The 19,029-nt window shown below is 40.8% G+C and overlaps 1 protein-coding gene across 5 annotated transcripts in view; it reads left to right on the forward strand.

Annotated features, from left to right (window-relative positions):
* cep112 (centrosomal protein 112) overlaps positions 1 to 18,662 on the forward strand; it is an 83,246-nt gene extending 64,584 nt beyond the window's left edge. For all 5 annotated transcript variants that reach the window (XM_026324629.1, XM_026324632.1, XM_026324633.1 and 2 more), the window contains 4 exons: positions 9,985 to 10,074; positions 16,223 to 16,324; positions 17,789 to 17,853; positions 18,412 to 18,662. In XM_026324629.1, coding sequence (XP_026180414.1) covers positions 9,985 to 10,074; positions 16,223 to 16,324; positions 17,789 to 17,853; positions 18,412 to 18,433 — 279 coding nt within the window. In that variant the 3' untranslated portion in view covers positions 18,434 to 18,662. The remainder of the gene's footprint in view (positions 1 to 9,984; positions 10,075 to 16,222; positions 16,325 to 17,788; positions 17,854 to 18,411) is intronic.
* The last annotated feature ends 367 nt before the right edge of the window (positions 18,663 to 19,029 follow it).

A 19,029-nucleotide genomic window follows, 5' to 3' on the forward strand; every position in this document is an offset into this window, starting at 1 on the left:
ATTTCACTGCTTTCTCTTATCTTCCTATCATCACTCTCAATCTCCTAGCAGTACTGTCCTTTATCACTAGTCTTTGCAGTGTTCATCTCAAATCTTTACACTTTAAAAAAAAAAGGAGGGGTGACAATAAAGTGCACCCTCAAAAAAGCTTTGTCTGGATTTGACTTTTATTGAGTAGACACGGGTTGCGTTTCTTTTGCTAAAGCACTGTCACAGCTTGTATGCATGTGCTCTGTCATTTTTATGGCTGGTTGCAAACTCTATAGTGTCTTTAAGTGGTTTGTGTGTTCTGTGTCTGGCTAAACCTTATAAATCTGTCTGCTGCACCCCACTTCTTAAGTCAGAGCCTCTATATCATTACTGTCATTTTATTTTACAGTTAAAATATATACTAAGGCTTCTTTTTTAGTTCATTTTAGAAATGGGCTATTTTTTTACCCATGTTTATATCTTTATGTAGAAAAGGATTAGTTAGTTTAATTTTGATATTATAGATGAAAATATTTATTTATGTTTGATTTGTTCCACAGCTTAATGGTAAGTCATATAGCATGTAGCTCAGAGAAATTGAAATAAGCTATAAAACGCTGTTGTCTTGCCTGTGCCTGTCTTACAGGCAGTGCAGTGCCTTTTAAAATGTGCAAATGAAACAATATTTGTTGATTTTGTAAATTCTTTTCCCTGGTTACCATCCTCCTGCATGCAGATTTCTCTTTTAATCACAGGATCTTTCATTCTGCTCTGGCAACCACATGGGGACACAGCGGCAGTTTATTGGGTGCGGCTCACTAAATAGAGTTGTTGTGTCTGGAATCAGGACAACACAACCTTGTCTGTTTGTGGTTGCAGCTGGTGCATATAGTAAGGAGGTAGATGTGTTAGCTTCCCTTTAGATCTCTTCTCCTTCCAAGCCCTGGTAGCCTAGGCACCCCTCGTGCAGACCTGAGATTTCTTCTAAAGTAAGCACTTTGCTCTGAGACAGCTAGCCCCATTTTTTAATTCCTGTCTAACTGAAAGCTTGAATAGTTACCTCAGGCTTTCCACTACAGAAACAGGCTTTGATCCAGTTTTAGTACATACATTTATCTACACATTCACTTTTTAAGCAATCCATTTTTACTGTAATTTCCATAATGTGATTATCACTTTGTTATTGGGGGTTCATGGGGAATTTAGTGTCACTTTAAGTTAGACTTACTGACACTGCTGGATACACTCATATTTTAGCTTTGTCTCTGCACAATGACACAACACGCAGCCTCCCATGTTGTAGATGGTGTTACAAGACACAGGCCTTGGCATCTGTGTTCGGAGCAGACAAAGGCTTCTGTTTCCATTATCTGTGTCCTAATTATTATGATCCCCCCGTATTAACCACCCGGTAATGAGGCTCCAATTAATGACTGAATTGCTTATTAACGGCCAGTCATGAGGGGAAGAAGGGAATCAATAGGAGTGATGAAGACTGGTCAAACAATAGATAAAGAGAGAAAAAAGATAAATAATAAAGAAGGCTGGTGTAAACATAAAAGAAACAGAAGGGGAGAAGGTTGAGATGGTAAACAATAAAGGGGAAGAAAGGTCGAGGCAAAGAAAGGATGGAGGAAGTGTGATGTTTGATACAGCAAACAGAAGGACAAGGGAAGAGAAAAAAGAAAAAGAAATGGCGGAGAGCTGTCAGTGTGCCATCGGAGGGAGTGTGTCGCCTACTGACATTGTTTCCATGCTGCTCACTTCAAAGGGCTCGGATTATGAAGAGAGCGAGGGGCTTCAGACAATGGGACAGGAAGAAAATAACATCAAAGTTAGCCGCGCATTTGAATTGGGATAATCCCAAAACAGTTGTTCTGAATGCATGCTGCACCGGATCAGATGTCTCTTTTTTCCCCTAGCCAGCCCCATTCTGCTGTTTCTAGCCTGAATTTAGCTCCCTCTGTGGCTCTACTGTACTTGACTGACTTCTTAAATATGGGTGTTAACTGCTGAGACCTTTGTATCTCATAAACCCCTTTTTAGAACAACTGTAGTACAGTTAACTATGCTCATTATCTGGGCTTTTTGTAGAAGTGATGTTTAGGTGGAGGACTATTTTTGTGTGGTGTGTGTGGGAGCCTGTTATACAATATGTGTTTGTGTGTTTATGTGTACATATGGGCATTAGCGCTTTGTGTGTGTTGTCACAGGCGGCCACTGGCTTTGCATTGCTTCGACCCTGATTAGTTTGAATAGCAAATAGACTAAATATGCGATTTCAGTGCAGTGCTTTGATTCAGATTAATGAGCAAATGGATTAGTGGGGCATCAAGCAGCCTTGTTGTTTTCACTTTTTGTTTGAACTGAAAAATAGTTTATGTTAATATTGAAAATCATTTTTTAAAGTGAACAATCACCTGATACTAGTTAGCCCAGCTCTGCGGCTTTTAGCCATCTGTAGCTTGTTTGCTATTCTCTAGTTCGCATGTAGTCAATATGGTCAGATTCAATAATATGCACAAGCACAAAATATACACATCCTAAGGAATGGATGATCCCTTAGGAACAGCAGGTTGCAGTGTAACACACTGTATAGCAGAGAAAAGAAAAGTAGAGGTTTCTCACATTCCGCCTCCACTCTTTTACCTTACTTCCTGTCTTTCTTCCTATGCATGATCTCTCATATACAGTTGTGGTCAGAGCTTGTAGTGGGTCACCAATTATCTCAAAACAGTAAGCAAGGCAGGAGTGGGCAGTTGTAATGCATTGGAACCGGGCCGGGGTCAAAGGACTGTGGAAGGTGAAAGCAAGATGAAAGCGTCATATTTGCTTTCATCTGTCCAGTCTATTCATAACAGGTAAGGGGAATGGGAACCAGTTTAGAGGAAGCCTGTGTAGCGCACTGGGACATAGCCAGCATTTGGTTAGAGGATTATTCATTTCCTGATGTCATCTGTTTTGCTGCGTGTGCTGTCTTGGTGAAGTGTCTCCATGTGTGGATGAATTTTCTCTTTGATAAGACACAGGGATTTGAGGTGAATGTGAAGTTTAATAGCGAGGTTATTGGGGTAACTTGAGTACATGCTGTGAATTTGTGTGGCTATGTGCACAGTGTTTTTGTCTGTATATGTGAGCGTGTAAGACTGTATGTCTGTATGAGTGCATGTGCACTTGCCTGAAATATGCAGCTGCCAAATCTGACAGAATTCAAGCCCACATTAGCCTGCCAAGAGAAAGGTACAAAGACACAAACATGCACACAGTCCTTGTCTTTTCTCTCTCTCTCTTTCCAACTCTGAATCTCCAAACTCTTTCTCTCTCAAACTCTCTGTCTCCACACACACATACACAAGCACACATGCTCACCTCACCCTGCCAAAAGGGAGAGGTGGCTGGTGAATAAACAATGGCACTCCGCCCATAGTGTCACCCGCTTGGGCTTTGATCAGCACCACTGTTCCTGCTCCCCACAGCAGTGCTTCCTGTCTTTCTGCCTTCTGCCATGCACGATACACACATGCATGCACGCACGCACACACACCTTTAACACAGTGTTCTTATCTCATTCTTATACATGGGCATTCACACACTATATGTGTCTCTCCCATATTGTTCTCACTAGATCTTTATCTGCATTTGTCTGTCCCTCAAACTTGCACACCACCATAGCTTTGAGTTAGTGCCCTTGTCTACATCTTTCAGTGGTGTTGCATTCTCTAACATACACTCATACTCTGTTTTCACACACACACACATATGCACACACAGACAGAGATACACACTTTTGATCCAGGTCCATCCAGCAGTTGCTTCTAGTGCAAGTCAAAGAGAAGGTCCTGTTGTAGTACCCTCTGGGTGAAGTGACAGCTGGCACATTACATAATGCAACAGTGACCATTGTCTGTCACTGTTTGAGGATAAGAGTGAATATCTGAGGCACACTGTTCTTTGTACAGCAGACAGCGTGGTCTGTACATCTTTCTTGGTCAAATTTAGATGGTGTCCATGTGATCTTGGTGCTTTGCTTTTATGTTTGCATACCAGTAACGAGGGACAAGGGTCCTGTGTGCACACAAAGCCACACAAACATGCACACATTCAAGGGGGCTAGTTGTAGCAGCTGCAGTTTTTCTGTGCTTGTTTAGTTATATATGCATTAGTTTCTGAGGGGGTTGAAAAGATGACTTCGCCTGTGGGATGGAATGGGAGCGGTGGATCAAGAACAGGTGTGCTGGATACCCTCTGTTGCAGAAGCAAAGAGCTGCTTCAATCATGTGCATGTATGTTTGTGCACGCGCCTGTGTGTTCTCTGTTTGTGTGGCTGTTAACGTCCTTCAACACGTATCCATATTCTTTGTGCCAACCTTGAACAGGGCATTTGTTTATTGATTTTGTTAAGCCATCTGTAGATCTGCCACTTTATTTTTTTGTGTGGGCATGGCAACTAGTTTCACCATTGTTATTTGTAGTGCATATTGGTGTGTGAAGTAGGACATTTTTCCAACATTCCAACCAATATTAACTCAAATGGCTGCCATTAATATGAAAATATTTAACTGCCACTCTTACTAAGGATGAACATCGCTGGTTGTACCTCATTTGCCTTTAGACAAATGTTGGGTTTTCAGTGTCGAAAACAAATCAAAAGCAAAAAAAAAGGGTTCCTGAGCATATAAAGCTGTGGGCAACTGTTTATAGCTCACATGTGCTGGTTGGACTGAAGAACATGTAATCAGTGTAAAGCACCAAGATGTACATGTGACTTAATTCAGGCATTAGTTGATTTAATACTGGACTTTAAAGGTAAAAAGATTATTCCAGTGGCTTGTTGTTCTGAGTTAGTTGTGAGGTGCTCATCCTGTATCTGTATATGTGCAGTGTGTTTGAAGGATCCTTGTCTTTATATAACTGTATAAGCACCCATCTGCCTTCAATTTCATGTATATGTTTGTTTGTGCGTGCGTCTCTACATGCGTGCCTCGTGTTGGCTGATTGATGACTTTTCCGGCTGTGGGCAGTTTCCCAGCAATGTTTGATCCACATATCAGAGGAGGTGGAAGTAGGAGAGAGATAACATTCCAGGATGCTACGAGGGAACGTAGAACGGCTCATAGAGGCCATATTCCGTTCATGGACAACAAACGGAAATTGCTCATTAAAACAGCAGCCTAATGTCAAGTACAAAGAAACCATGACAGCCTAATGTCATGTGCTTCCCTTTTTGAAGAAACCCATGTATAGCTGAAGCTGTGTGATGACCAGGAAGCAGAATTCAACAAACTATTTTTATCAAGCTCTTACTAGTAACAGAGACAAAGCAGTGACACTCAAACATATTTCTAATCTAACTATTTCATAACACTTTTACATCCATAATTTATTTATTTTTTTAACTTAAATGGGTGAAGACACGTGCTGTTTTAGTAATTTGGGTGGATGTTTTTCTGGAAGAAGCTGAAGAATAAAGCCTGAATAAAAACTGTATTTTTTTAACAAACTGTCAAGACGTTTTAGGTTGCAATTGTATCTTCAACTTTTCCTAAGCCTAACATTTATTAAATGATATACGATTTGATAAACAGAATATATGTACATAAGCCCACACAAATATGCATACACTAGGCATATGGTGCACACTTGATGGCTGTTTCCTATTGTCTTTCTGCTGTAGTTCACAGCAGCTAAAAGAGACAGAGACAGAAAGATAGAGAACAATGTGTTCCCTCTGTGGGCATAGCTTGGTTGCAACATGTCTTCATTACTGCGGCAATTGTCTTACTATTTTCATCAGTACTAGGAATAGTGCCTCCATAACTGTGCCGACATGTGTGCATATTGCAATAGACGAGATAACTGTTCTGTTTGCTCTTTAGGAGAGTTTCACTGCTGCCGCCATCACAGTATCTTCCCACTTTAGTTTGAAATCAACTCGGGGGGGGAAAAGTGTTGAAAAGCATCAAAGTACTGAAAGCAAGTCAGTTCATACCAATATCAGTGATATCTTTCAGAGGGGCCGTCCTGGTCGACTTGTAAAGCGTGTCTTTTTATGCCTACATGCAGACAGACAGCAAAGCAAAAGCAAAAGTTTCTCTTTTCTAACACCTCAAGAGGAGACCTCTCTACTCCTCCTCCTACAGCTTCCCTCAAACACTCACGCCTTTACCTTTCCCCACAATCCTTTGATGAAAGTGCAGATACAAGAGAGTCAGTGCTCATCTCTCTGCCCATCCATCTCTCCTTGAGGTTAGCACCTCCTTTATTATTTACTATTAGATCAGTAGACATACATATACACACTGCCTTGTTCTACTAAAGCTGCTGTGTCTACATACTGTGTCTTTGCTTATGTATCTCTGTGTGCTTCATGCCCCTTGTGTATCTGTTCTTACCCTTTTGTGTGTGTGTGTGTGTGTGTGTGTGTGTGTGTGTGTGTGTGTGTGTGTGTGTGTGTGTGTGTGTGTGCCTGTGTGCGCACGTGTGTGTGTCCTTGGCTGGAGGCGGTGCAGTGTGAGGTTTTTGCTGCTGTCTGAAGTCCTCTAGCCTCAGTGTCATTAGAGGATCTCTTTAATCCAGACTTTGGGAGAAACTTCTGACAGCACGCTGCAAATAGAAGGCCCTGCCGCACATGAAGAGAAGCTCAGCTCCTAACAAAACACCACGTTTAAAAAGGCCCCTGGCCTTTTTTCCTCCTCCCACAATTCCCTCCCTGCTTTCTTCTTTGCTTTTTTCCTGCCCTCTGTTGCTTTTACTTCACCCTAGGGAAACATGCTTGCCTTATCTGCACAGGAGGACCACCCAGGAAAGATGACTCAGGCAATGGTGTGTCTGTGCGCCTGTGTGTGTATGTTTTTGTGCATACAACACTGGAACTACACACTTATTTGACTGTGCAGCACTCACATTTTTAGAACTTTTGCTGTTAATATTAATGCATGCCTATACCTGTATGGAACACTCTAAGCGGTGTGTTTGTTGGTGCTTGTGTCCGCGTGTGCCTTGCTAATCCTTTAAGCCAAAGTTTGGAATGAAAGGCGCATTGCTGCTGGAGAGGTGAGAGAGGCCTTGAAGCTCCTGTAAGATGGTGCAGCAGAGGTACACTGTTGCCCCTCTTCACTCTGGCCATATGTTTTTCTTCTTTATGTCCCTCCCCTCCTTCTTCTCAGTATCTTATTGCTCATTCTCACCTTTTAGAACTTTTATCTTGTATTTTTTTTCTCCATTGCTGATATCGTCACATTTCTATCTTTCCCAGGCTTTTTGCTTTGCTTTGTGTTTACCTCCTTCTTTGTCATACAACTTTCTGTTTCATTCTCCATCTTCTCCACTCTCTCCTTCCGCACCCCTCCCTCCATCTCTCCCCAAAGAAATCTGATTTCCCTCTTCTTCCTTGCCTGTTCACAATGATTCCAGTCTGCATGACTGATAAAGACCATATCGCCCTGATCATCTGGAGACACTTTAGCAGGATCCTCTACACATGGTCATGTGCATACGAGTGTTAAACGCATGTGCCTGAATGTCAGTTTAGAGTATACACAGGAAGTTAGACTTCAAATATGAGGGATCAATGGTAAAATGGCAATTGACCACAGATGCAGCACCTCCTCTGAGTTTCAAATTGTGTGTGTGAGTTATTTTTCATATTTACCCATAAATGATTTGAGAAACATCTGTTCTCATTAGTCATATCCTGCACATCACCAGTGAAAATTCATTATCATTCGACATTTTTGCCTTCAACCAGGACCGGCTTAAAATATGATACCAATATTTAGACAGCACTGGGCAGGGTGTGCAGGGTTAAACAGGTGTCTACATTGTGTACTTTATTTTATTTTGTTTCAAATGTTATTTTTATTGAATTCATAACTGTGTCTTATTGCTGTGTGCCTAAACCCAGCCCTCAGTACTGTGTAATATGACTACCATTTCACACAGTGATAATGACTAGATATTTCTGACGTCTTTACTGACTCACAAAGAACTTTTATTCATCAGCAGGACCATCCCATATAATTCTATTAATGAAGTGACAAGTGTTGAACTTCTACCCACGGATTTGTTTTGAGCACATCAGATACAGAAGCCACATAAAAGAGAAGAACACGTCACTAGTGAGGCCCACTAGTCAGCCTTACTTCCCAGAAGACATGTTCCAGAAATGCTGTGTCACAGTGCGGGGAATCAGAAATAGGTTTAGAAAGGGGGGATGGTTTGTTAGGATCGCTCATCATCTTTGTCAGCTGCTTAGAGGACAGATGTAGGTGAGCTCTGGGTTACAGTGGGGAAGCACTAGAGGAATTGCAACTCTGTGTGTCAAAAATATAAACTATAATGTGTGTTAAAATCAACTGCTCAATCAATTTTATTTATCTTACCCAAAATCACAAATTTGTCTCAGAAAACGACACATTATGTGATAGTCTCTACCCTCAAACCTAGTTGCATGTCTTCATGAATACAAATTTAGGTGTGTGTCAATCGTGTCAAAAGCATTAAAAATGTTCTTGTAGTGATTTTGAGTCTTAGATTTTCCAATAAACAAAATGAACTGATGAAATTAAAGGTAAGGGCTTGCACTGTATGAAGATGTGGGTAATGGGATTGCGACTGTCTGAGAAGTATCCTGATTAATAGGATAACACACTGGAAATCAGCTGCCTTTCATGCTTCAGGGCTGAGACTGACCTTAACAAAATCTAGAGTCTAGTAATGTGTGTTGATTAAAAAAATCCATCTGTCAGAAGCCTAAAATAAAGCACTGCAAAGAAAGGAGGCACACTGTAGGTTTAGCTTTACCTGCATTAACACAGTTCAGGTTCATACTGTGGTGTAGTCGAGGTCTTTCAAATTATTTACAGAAAATGATTACAAAACGGAGGAAAAATCACTACTGCGAGATCTACTTTGACAATCTGACAACAAAGGTTTGAATAGTTTGCTTTGTATTTCCCTTTCCTTCAGTTTTAGTCTGAGTCTCTCACAGAGTTGCAGCCCTGGAGTTCATCCCAGCCCTGAAGCCTAACAGTCTATGTGATTTATGTCAGTGCAGTGTGTTGTAGATCAGACCTATCACCTGGATTGTGTTTTCCTCAACTCAGAATCGACAAGGCACCACCTGGCCTGCTCACTCAACTCCAGTGTGGAGCGACACATGAGGATATTGATGCTAGCCAGTGGCCCACGCACTTGTTCAAGTGTGTGTGTGTGTGTGTGTATGTGTGTGTGTCTTTTTTTTTTTTCTTTATTTTAAGGTGTGTACATGCACACTCGTGTACGCATACCACTGGTTCTGCTTTTCATGCAGACTAATCAAAGATGACGTGTCCACATGTGCACTCACACATCTGGTTCCGTGTCGCTTGTAGGAACTTTGACTTTTTTTCCACTGCTATCACTTACTGGCAGAAAAGGGAAACTCCTACACATACAGTGCATTTTCTGCCTTTTCTAACATTCTTTTTTCTTGCCTGAATCTTTGAAAGCAAAATAGATTAAATTCTTCTTTGGGGAGAAGTGTTATCAGCTTAGTCATTTGAAAACATCTGGGAGGGGTTCTAATGCACTAAATGGTACAGTATATCTCTCTTATTGCCTACAGAGAAATGCCTATCTTTACAGGAACGCTGCTTTACAAGAGCCTAGAAAGTCACTCTTTCATGTGTCCTCGTCAGAAAATTAGTTTAGTCTTAATGAGGGAAACTTCTCAGTAATTACTGTCCTGACTTTATTATTAGCCTTTAACACATGAGGACTAATCACACGCTGCATCTCTCTGTCCTCCCATCTGTCTACATTGCTAATATTTTCTCCTCCTTATTGTTTTCTCACTGGTACTCATTGGATAAGTGTCTCATTGAATTTCAGCCTGTGTCTCTTTGCTGCTCAAACAGAACTGTAAATGAGTAAACTGTACATTTGCGTCAGTTACACATTACACCACATTTATCTTGAGTCACCTTTTTTTAATTCAGTCTGCTGAGAACACTGATTGTCTCTCCCTCCCCCCAGGCTCTGCAAGACAAGGTGGAAAGTCTGCAGAGGCAGCTGCACTGCTCAGAGAAGAAGCTGCTTGCCAAAGAGCTCCAGACTGAAGAGAAGGTATTACATTTGCTCTTTTACATCCATCTCTTATCTTGTCCCGTTCATGCTCATCAGGCATATACAGGAGCAGGCTGCCACTCACTCAAACTCCTCACTATTATCTTTGCATCACTCATTTTGCCCTATATTAAATCTTCCTAACCCACTGCCCTCATATTTTTTGTTACTCATGTTTGTTTTTGTCAGCTCACAGCATCTGTATGACTCTTTATTAGTTATACCATCTACTTTTGAGCTCCTGCATCTCTTGTCACTCATCTCTGCTCCTCTATTGCCCTTGACCCCTAAGTCACCATCCTTACTAGACCCTGAAGAGGGCCACAATAGACAAACAACATTGATTCTTCCTCTCCTTTTCTGTCTTTCCTACATCACATTATTATTTCTCATTTTCCTGTTCAGAGACAGAGATATGTCTCTGTCTCTCACACATTTCCCAAATTCCTTGAGATTTGACTTCAAGAGCCAACACCTAGGGCCAGGAATGCCGCCTGTGTTCAGAGGGAAGCGCACACTCTCCATGACTCTCCAGAATGCCCTGTAATCAGGCTCCGTTTTGACTTTGACACAAACAGAGAAGAAAGGACTAATGACACACAGGAGGTTGTTCTTTGTACTTGTGGTATGTGCACTAAAGGTGCTCAGTTCTCGTGTCCCTTCTGAGCCGCTTGCTGACCCTTGTACACACTTATCACACTCGTCATAAAATTTATCCCCGTGTCTGCTCGTCATAAATCTGCAAGAAGGGATCAGAGGTTTTTGGGAGCTGCTGGTCACTGACCCAGTCCTGCAGTCACTGCATGTTGTTTCCTTTGACTTAGGAAAAGCTGACCTCTGAACCTGGATGCTAGAACATCAGATCATTGTGTGTTCAGGTTGCTCTGTTTTTATGTGTTGTGTTAGTGGTGTTTACTGTGTGGTCCATAATCGAAGGCACAGCGACTTCATTAATCGCTAAACTGCTTTTTAAAAGATAGGCAGGATTCCTTGACTTGATAAAATGATTCCATGATGGAGCTTAGTGACCTACAAATGTAATAAATGTTAAAACATATATGCCTGTTCTCGTGTTTCTTAAGGTGAGTAGGTGAGAGAGTAAATTGTTTTTATTTTTAGTATGTAAAAACAATTTACTATTGTTTAAGCGTGTAATACAAAGTGTAAAAAAAAAGTCAGTCATCATCATTTTCAACGTTTTTGTAAATAATTTCATCATTTTTGTCTGTGTTATTTGTGCTTTTATTAAGCACATTACAACACTGAAAACCTACTTACTCTGTTTGGTCTATAGAGCTTAGTCTTGCATGGTTGAAATTAATTTGATGCAGCACCAGTAAGAAACAGGAATTTTGATACAGATACAAAAAAAATGCAGCTTTCTAATACAAAATCAGCAACATTACAATTTAGACCAGGCAATGTGTTGAAGCAAAGAATGAGTAAACAAGAGTCAGAATCTCAGTAAGCATTTGGTACCGTTTTCAGTTTCTTGAATCTCTGCCACCAACACATTTCACTAATTTATCGCAGATTGTTTTGCTCTGACAAAGTTGGCAGCAAGGACACAAACAGGAAATGAGCCAGAGTAGAATAAGAAAGAAGAAATCGCCATGCATCAGCTAATTTTGAACCAAATCAAACTGACGATCCTTTCCTTGGCCACCAGAAAACGATGCATTTAGTTACAGCACCTCTATGTAGTGAGAGCTTTTTTGTTGATCTGTTAATATTGTTGCACATGATCTGCTATTTTTAGAAATCCCAACACTGTTCTCCTGTCCTTGCACCCTTACTCTCTCCCACTGTCACTGTTCCTTAATTGAGGCCAGCAGATTTACCCTGTCCTGTGCATAGCTAAACATATCTGTGTGTGGGTGCATAGGCACCTTTTTCTTTTGGCAGCAATCACAGTTCTACTCTCTGCGTGGAGCTAAGGACTCTCCTCACTTGAGGTCAGGTGTGTGTGTGTGTGTGTGTGTGTGTGTGTGTGTGTGTGCTTGATTGTGCATATGTATGCATGATGTTGGTTACATGGCCCTTTCACCATCTACTTTTGCTTTGGTTTGTGTGGGTATCTGTATTGCTGTGTGCATCCCAGTTCATGTACCAATTGTTTTTTTTGTTTTTTGTTTTTTTTCATTCTAACAAACCTAAGGACCTCCATTCTCAGTCTGCTCACATTGATGTCGCCCTAGTTTATCTTGCAAGACATATGTTTGTAATCCGATCCCCCACATGCTAAAACAGCCTTTCTGCCCAGACTTCACACAGATGTTGATTGCCTTACATTTGCAGGGCCCTCACAGGCACCCCCACTCTAAAATGGTGGATCAGCAGCTCACTGTGATTCAGCTCTCCTTGAAGAGTGGAGCAGAATGTTGAAGAGTACAGCTTTTTGTATAAATACATAATCATACAGTGAATATGGTGAACTGTACACGTTTCAGAGAAGTTTCCTCCTGCAATATGGGAGCCTGGTAAAATGAAAACTAGTTCCTTCATCTCTGTTGTTCAGTATTGAAGCTGACATAAAAATGCAGGAGATCAAGTTCTGTAGGTTCAGTCATTTTCCTGTTTGCTGTTTTTGTTGAGGCGCATTACATCAGCAGCTACCAATCCATCTCACTGTTCTAACAGCTTCAGTAAGATCTGTAGCTACTTCTAATCTCCTCCTGCCTTTTCCCTTTTTTTTTTTTACACTTTTGTGAAGCAGTTTCTTTTCCCTCTTGCAACAAAGCGTTTTTGAATTCAAATCGCTCCTTGGTGAACTGTCTGAGTGCCAACTCAGTGGATGTGGAGGTGCAAACTTTGTGAGTGGCATTATTTTTGATGTACCCCCTTGTTCCTGACAGGGTTTTTGTCACTTTGGAACAAGAGGGTATATCAAAAATGTCTTTCCAGCAGCTACTCATCCCCAACCCCACAACCCAGCCCACGCAAGTCTGTACACACACACCCCAACTTCATTAGCATGCATCAAGCTTCCCAAAGATGTGACAAACTTCATTTGAACGTTGAAAGTGTTGAGGGCTTGTTCCTTTCTGCTGGCAGCTGTCAAAAACCATGCCATGTGACAGTACCAAACGCAAGGGAAAGTCAAAACCACAATCTAAGACTATATATAGATGAAATGTTGTCATTTTAAGATGACTGGGAGGGGAAAACGACTGCCGCTCCTTGCAGTCTTCAAAACTAGAGAATCACATTTTATCAGGAGCAAACAAAATCTTATTTAAAAAAGAACTTGCAGATGAAAACTGGTTTTACTCCTGAAATTCAAAGTCCCTTTTCATTGCTTTGGGAAATTGTGGCACACTTTTTTTCCCTGAGTTTCCCTTCCTCTCGCTTCTTTCCTGCTCACTTTCATCTGGAGTCCATCAATGACCAAAACCTCATGGAAGGTTTGATCTAAGTGTTGTTCAGTATTGTTCAAAGGCACTTAGCTTCTGTTCTAATGGTGTGGAGACTCTTTTTTCAAATGTGTCACATGCCTCCTGCCACCTGTCAGAAAAACAAACATGTCTTTGCTGTAAAAAGATGTTAAAAGAGGAGAAAAATGTGTATTTGCACTGAAAAAAATAGATCTGTGTAAGGAGGGACTTTGGAAGAGGCGAGAAGATGCAATGCTGAAGGAACAATATCTCTCAGGGAATGAGTCAAACATCTTTGGGGAGTTTGAGATATGCTCCTGTTTTGAATTTTTACACCACTGAGAGATACAGTGAATTTAGAAATGTTGGATTGGTGTTTACCTGTTTTTGTCTGTTTTTTCTGTGGCTGTTAGCCCAGCATATGTTTGCACAATAGAGGTGTTGCTACAGAAAGGGCTGATCCTTCCACCCACACACATTGCATAGTAAACTATGGCTAAGCTTTAGTTAGACTTGCTGTAGAAAGATGTGATTAGAAATGCTTTGGTCTAGTACAGTGCAGCAAGAGTCATTTACCAGTACATATCTATGCAAACGTACTGCACATGCAGTAGCTATATATTATGCACTAGGTATTTTATAATGAAGAACAATATAAGTTTTTTTTTATATTACAATAATAATCTGTCTTACACCAACCACACCAAGAAGCCATTAGGACAGGTGCCAGATACACAACCTCAATGCATCACGTAATACACTAGCTCTAGTTTGGACTTCTTTCTGTTGTTGCTACTAAAGTAAACATTCACAGCTTGTCTAGTTTGATCAGGCTTATGATTGTATTTACAATATCCAGTCGTTCTTGTTGCTCTGTGAGTCTTGGTGAATATGCCGTTATAGCCTTGCCCATTCTAATGTATGGGAAGGAAAATGGAGTCAGCATTGCCACAAAAGAGCTTGTAATTTAGGCAGAGCGGATCTCTCATTGCTGCGGTGACGGCACCATACATGAACCAAAAATGCAAAACTAAGGAGCTTGGCTTTTGAAGAATCTAAGACTTATATTCAAGTGTGGTTGGTAAGGGATGTGTTTATTCAACCATTGTTTATTGCTTTGGTCTGAGGTAGTGGAGTGTGTTTTGTCTTGGCTTACAATTTTGTTATGACTACAGAAACTGCTATACATAGAGACAGACATTTTGAAAACGCACTCCTGTAGCTTCAGTTCTGTTTTTTTGTGTTTTGTTTTGTTTTTTTTTTTTTAAACTTGTGGACGTCAAATTAAGTCTTCTGAAACACTTTTTGCCACTTGTTTGAAAAAGCCATTCTCAAATTATCCTTGATTTCATAGAAAAATACATATTTCTGTAAATTGATGGACTGAGTGGAATCAGTGTTATTGGTCCAACACTTTAAAATGAATAGGGCAGAAGGAGCCTGAAAAATTGGCAAAGTTGTGGCAGGCTAATCTACTGCACACTGTGCTGAGACAAAGTGAGCTGCTTCATGTTGGGATCATTTATACTGGGGTTGCTTTGAAGTGCTTCCCAATCCCTTTCATTGTGCCCGGAAGATTAATTAGCCAAAGCCAGAACAATCAGTTAAATCCACAACAGGAAAATTATTTTAGGAAAACCAATCTTTTTCCCTCCCCCTCACCTCATTCATGCTCTCTTCACTTGAAAGGCCGGACTGATGAGAGGTGGGGAGTGCAGGGATATTCTTAATGTTAGCTGGACTTTGGCTCTGTCGAAGACATTATGGTTGTTTAAAATGCTCAGACTCCCCCCTCGTTACACCTTGAAATATGTGGATGAAAACCGTTGCTTTTCACAGCCCCTGTTGATTCCTCAAGTTCTGTTAAAGTATTCATCAAGTTCCAAATGAATTGATTCAGCAACCCTTTTCAAAACACTGTAAATGCTTTTACAATACTTGAAAAGCTCTGCTTGTGCATGCACGTGTGTCTGTCTATATGTGTGTGTGTGTGTGTGTGTGTGTGCGTGTGTGTGTGTGTGTGTGTGTGTGAATCCATTCATGTGTGTTTGTGGGTAAAAGCGGAGGTTGCGCTAACCAAACTCTTTTCAACTTCTATAATCAGACACTGGTTTAGTGGAGTGCAATTTAGCCCTAGACAGACTTCCTCCATTCATCCCCAGTGGAGCTAGCAGCCTTGCTCTCTATGGAGCTTCTTCCACATTTGTGCTTGACCCTACAAAATGGCCCTGTCCTCTTTCAAACCCAGCTGTGTGGAGCCAGTAAATGCATTGTCAGATCTGGCTGTAGTCATCAGTAGCCAGTAGAGGGTGTTGAGCAGAGCGAGTCATATTGGTCTATGGACCCCCTGTGGAGATGTGAAGGAGCTGTGAAGAGCAAGGGAATACTCTGAGCCATGAATAAAAAGGGGATACCTACTGTCTGTGTGTGAGTGTGGGTGCCTCCTCCAAGGGAGCTATTTATTTGGTCACCATGTGTGGAAGTGCTTAAGTGCGGGTGTGTATGAGAATAGGAAGCAATGACGCTAATGGGTTACTGCTATAATGAAGTAATGATTAATTTTAGTAATTGACAATGAGCCTTTTTCTAATGTGTTGAATAATCATTAATGGTGTCAGTCAAGAAAAACTATTTTTAACCCAAATAGACCAAGAAATGACAATAATCCAGATCATACTTTTCAGTGTTTACTCTCTGGGTATGGAAATTGTATATATGCATACATTCCTGATTACATTACATTTAATGATGCTATTTTGTTTTTCATGTGTAAGGTGACTGTGGTACGTCAGGAGTACGAGGAGAAGATCAAAGGTTTGATGCCCGCTGAACTCCGACAGGAACTGGAGGACACTATTACCTCTCTGAAAGCTCAGGTGAGACCTGACTGCAGAACATATTCAATCTGGAGGCCCAAGTGTCAAAAATGTTAATAATAGTTTGGGGGCTGAGGTTCTTTTTTTCACTCTACAAAATATTCTTACCATTACCTTTTTAGATGTCATATTTTCACATTTTCAATTTTTCCAGTGTTTTCTAATTTTACCAGCACAGCAAACTATTTAGAATATATATATTTAATTACAAGGCCCATTTTATTAGATACTATAGATCGGACTGATGCTCAAAACAATCACAAAGCACAGAGATTTGTTGTTGTTTGGACATGCTTTTTCAAAGTGGTTTTCCACCTAATATTAATCAGCCAAACTGGCAGAAACATATCTGGATGGTTCTAATGCAGCACTCCATCACCGACATTGCTTTTGCTTTGGACCAATCCTCTTCCTCCTGCACCAATCTTTATAAGCCATAATCTTTCCTGATCTCTCCTCAAGTGCCTGACCATATTCATATCATGTTGTTCTTCTGACCTGTATTGCTTTCTTCACGGGCTTATTTCTACTCTGACTTGCAATAAAGGGTTTTCATTTTCTCTGGGTTTATATTGTAAACATAAGAGGGTTTTCTTCAACAATAAGATCCTGGAGTACAAGTTTTTGTAAAATTGGCTCATCATAAATCCCTGCCCTGGTCAAATAGATCTTCCAAGAGCCAATTTCAGTGCACAGACCACAGCCCTGTGATTGGATATATTCCTAAAATGTAATTTGTGACCAGAGTGGTCACTCCTCTCATTAACAATGTCTTGAGTTTTGCACATTAAAGTGCATTATTTTTTTTATAGAGGAAGAAGATGGGGAGAGTTTTCATGTCTCTGGAGGCATCTGACCACATTTCGGTGGGTTTTGCATATGCTTCACCACTGTGAAGTGCCAAATGAAATGCTAGACCTTTCCTGAGGTCTCCCCCACAGAAAGGAATGCACTCTCGGCTCCAGTACGGTAGTCCCAGAACAATACAGATTCTTTTGGAGCCATGATTATTCTGCCAGGCTCTAGATGCCGTGTAAATGTAGATGGGGTTTATTTTCACTTTAGCCAAAGACACTTCATAAATAAACTCACGCTTTGTAGCCAAACAAAAGAATATTGCAGCCTCCTCTCAAGGCATGCTAACCTCGACTAACCTGGCTTATAATCTTCCCTCTGTTCCTATGTGCCTTAACCTTTTTGCCCTAATCTTCTGACCCTCAACCCCTGCTTTCCTGACCCCTGGACTCAACAACTAAGCCTTTCTTCCACTCTTCCCTACTTAGCTAACCCTCACCACCCAAAAGCACAATTGACTCAAAGCTATCATACCTTCTCCACTTCACATTTCAGCATTCTGATGCACGTGTGTCCTACTTCCCTTGTTCTGATCACACAAGTTATCAGAGCGAGTAGATGTTGAAGATTACTGGCTACCGAATATAGCATGGTGTGTCTGTGTTTCAGGTTAACTTCCTTCAGAAGAGAGCATCTTTGCTACAGGAAGACCTGGATGCCTGTTGCAGCAGGAGGTTAGCATGACTGTTTAGATTGTAAAGATACATGGGTGCATGAATGCCTGGGCATAATTAATGTCATAGCACCTCGAATGCCTTTCCAGTGTCCCTCAGGCAAGTATGAACATCCAGAATTACTAACAGTCTGATGGTAAACAGTGTGTGTCACATTTAATGGTGCAGATACATTAGAGGAAATCTTGTCTTTGACTTTGACAGCTTCCAGTCCTGAAGCCTTTGATTCAGCTCCCATCAATCACACTCTATGAGCCATTTATGCCTTTATGAAAAGCGTACATACATATGCACTGATAAGAGGTCTAGTCAGACGATGCTGCTGCTCACATCTCTGCAAACATCTCCCAGGACTGTCAGTCACACACATCACAGTAATTAACTAGTTATTCCACTGTTCTCTCCCTCACAACCTAAGGTGACTGAGACACTGAGAATCTCAAAGGAGCAGTCAGAGACTTAGTTTAATTTTGTGCCTGTGATGACTTTCTTTAGAAAGGATGAGCAAGAATTATTGTGTTGGTTTAACATTGGTATAACCCAGCTGTTTCCATACAGGTTCACCTTTGAAGAACCATAGCCTGGCACTACACAAGGACATGAAGGATAATACATCCAATCAGATGTGAGCATTATTGACTGTTACATTTCTTTTACACGCATGTCGCGCCACTGGACCAGTCATCTTTTAGTATGATGTGCTGTTATTTCCCATGGTTTTAACACATGACCTATTTATTCATTGTCAGATTTTAGTTGGGCTTTGTATTGTTGGAAAAGTGCATTTCTCAACTAGTGAAATTGTCCAATTTTACATTTTTTATGTCATTAATTGTTTTTATTGGTATTTGATATAAAATGCTTAATTCATTAATTAAAAAAAACTGCATCATTTTCGGTTGTCATGCTTTTTTCATTTGGAGCATGTTTTTCATCTTCTTCAAATGCCTTATAATTAATCCCTTCATTAGGGGAACTCACGCTCCGGCCCATGTTTTTATATAACCACAACATGCATGTTACCTAAGATTAGCTATGTAACTTTACACTAAAGTCAGAGACCTTGAATCCCCATCTCCCCAATCGCTATTTAGTATTGCCTTTCTGCTCAAGCCCCCATTTGAACTGTAAAGGGTAGCTGGGGGTTTGTGGTCGGTTCAGATAAAGAGCACAGCA

Source organism: Mastacembelus armatus, chromosome 8 (genome assembly GCF_900324485.2).
Source record: "Mastacembelus armatus chromosome 8, fMasArm1.2, whole genome shotgun sequence".
NCBI classification, from domain to species: Eukaryota; Metazoa; Chordata; class Actinopteri; order Synbranchiformes; family Mastacembelidae; genus Mastacembelus; species Mastacembelus armatus.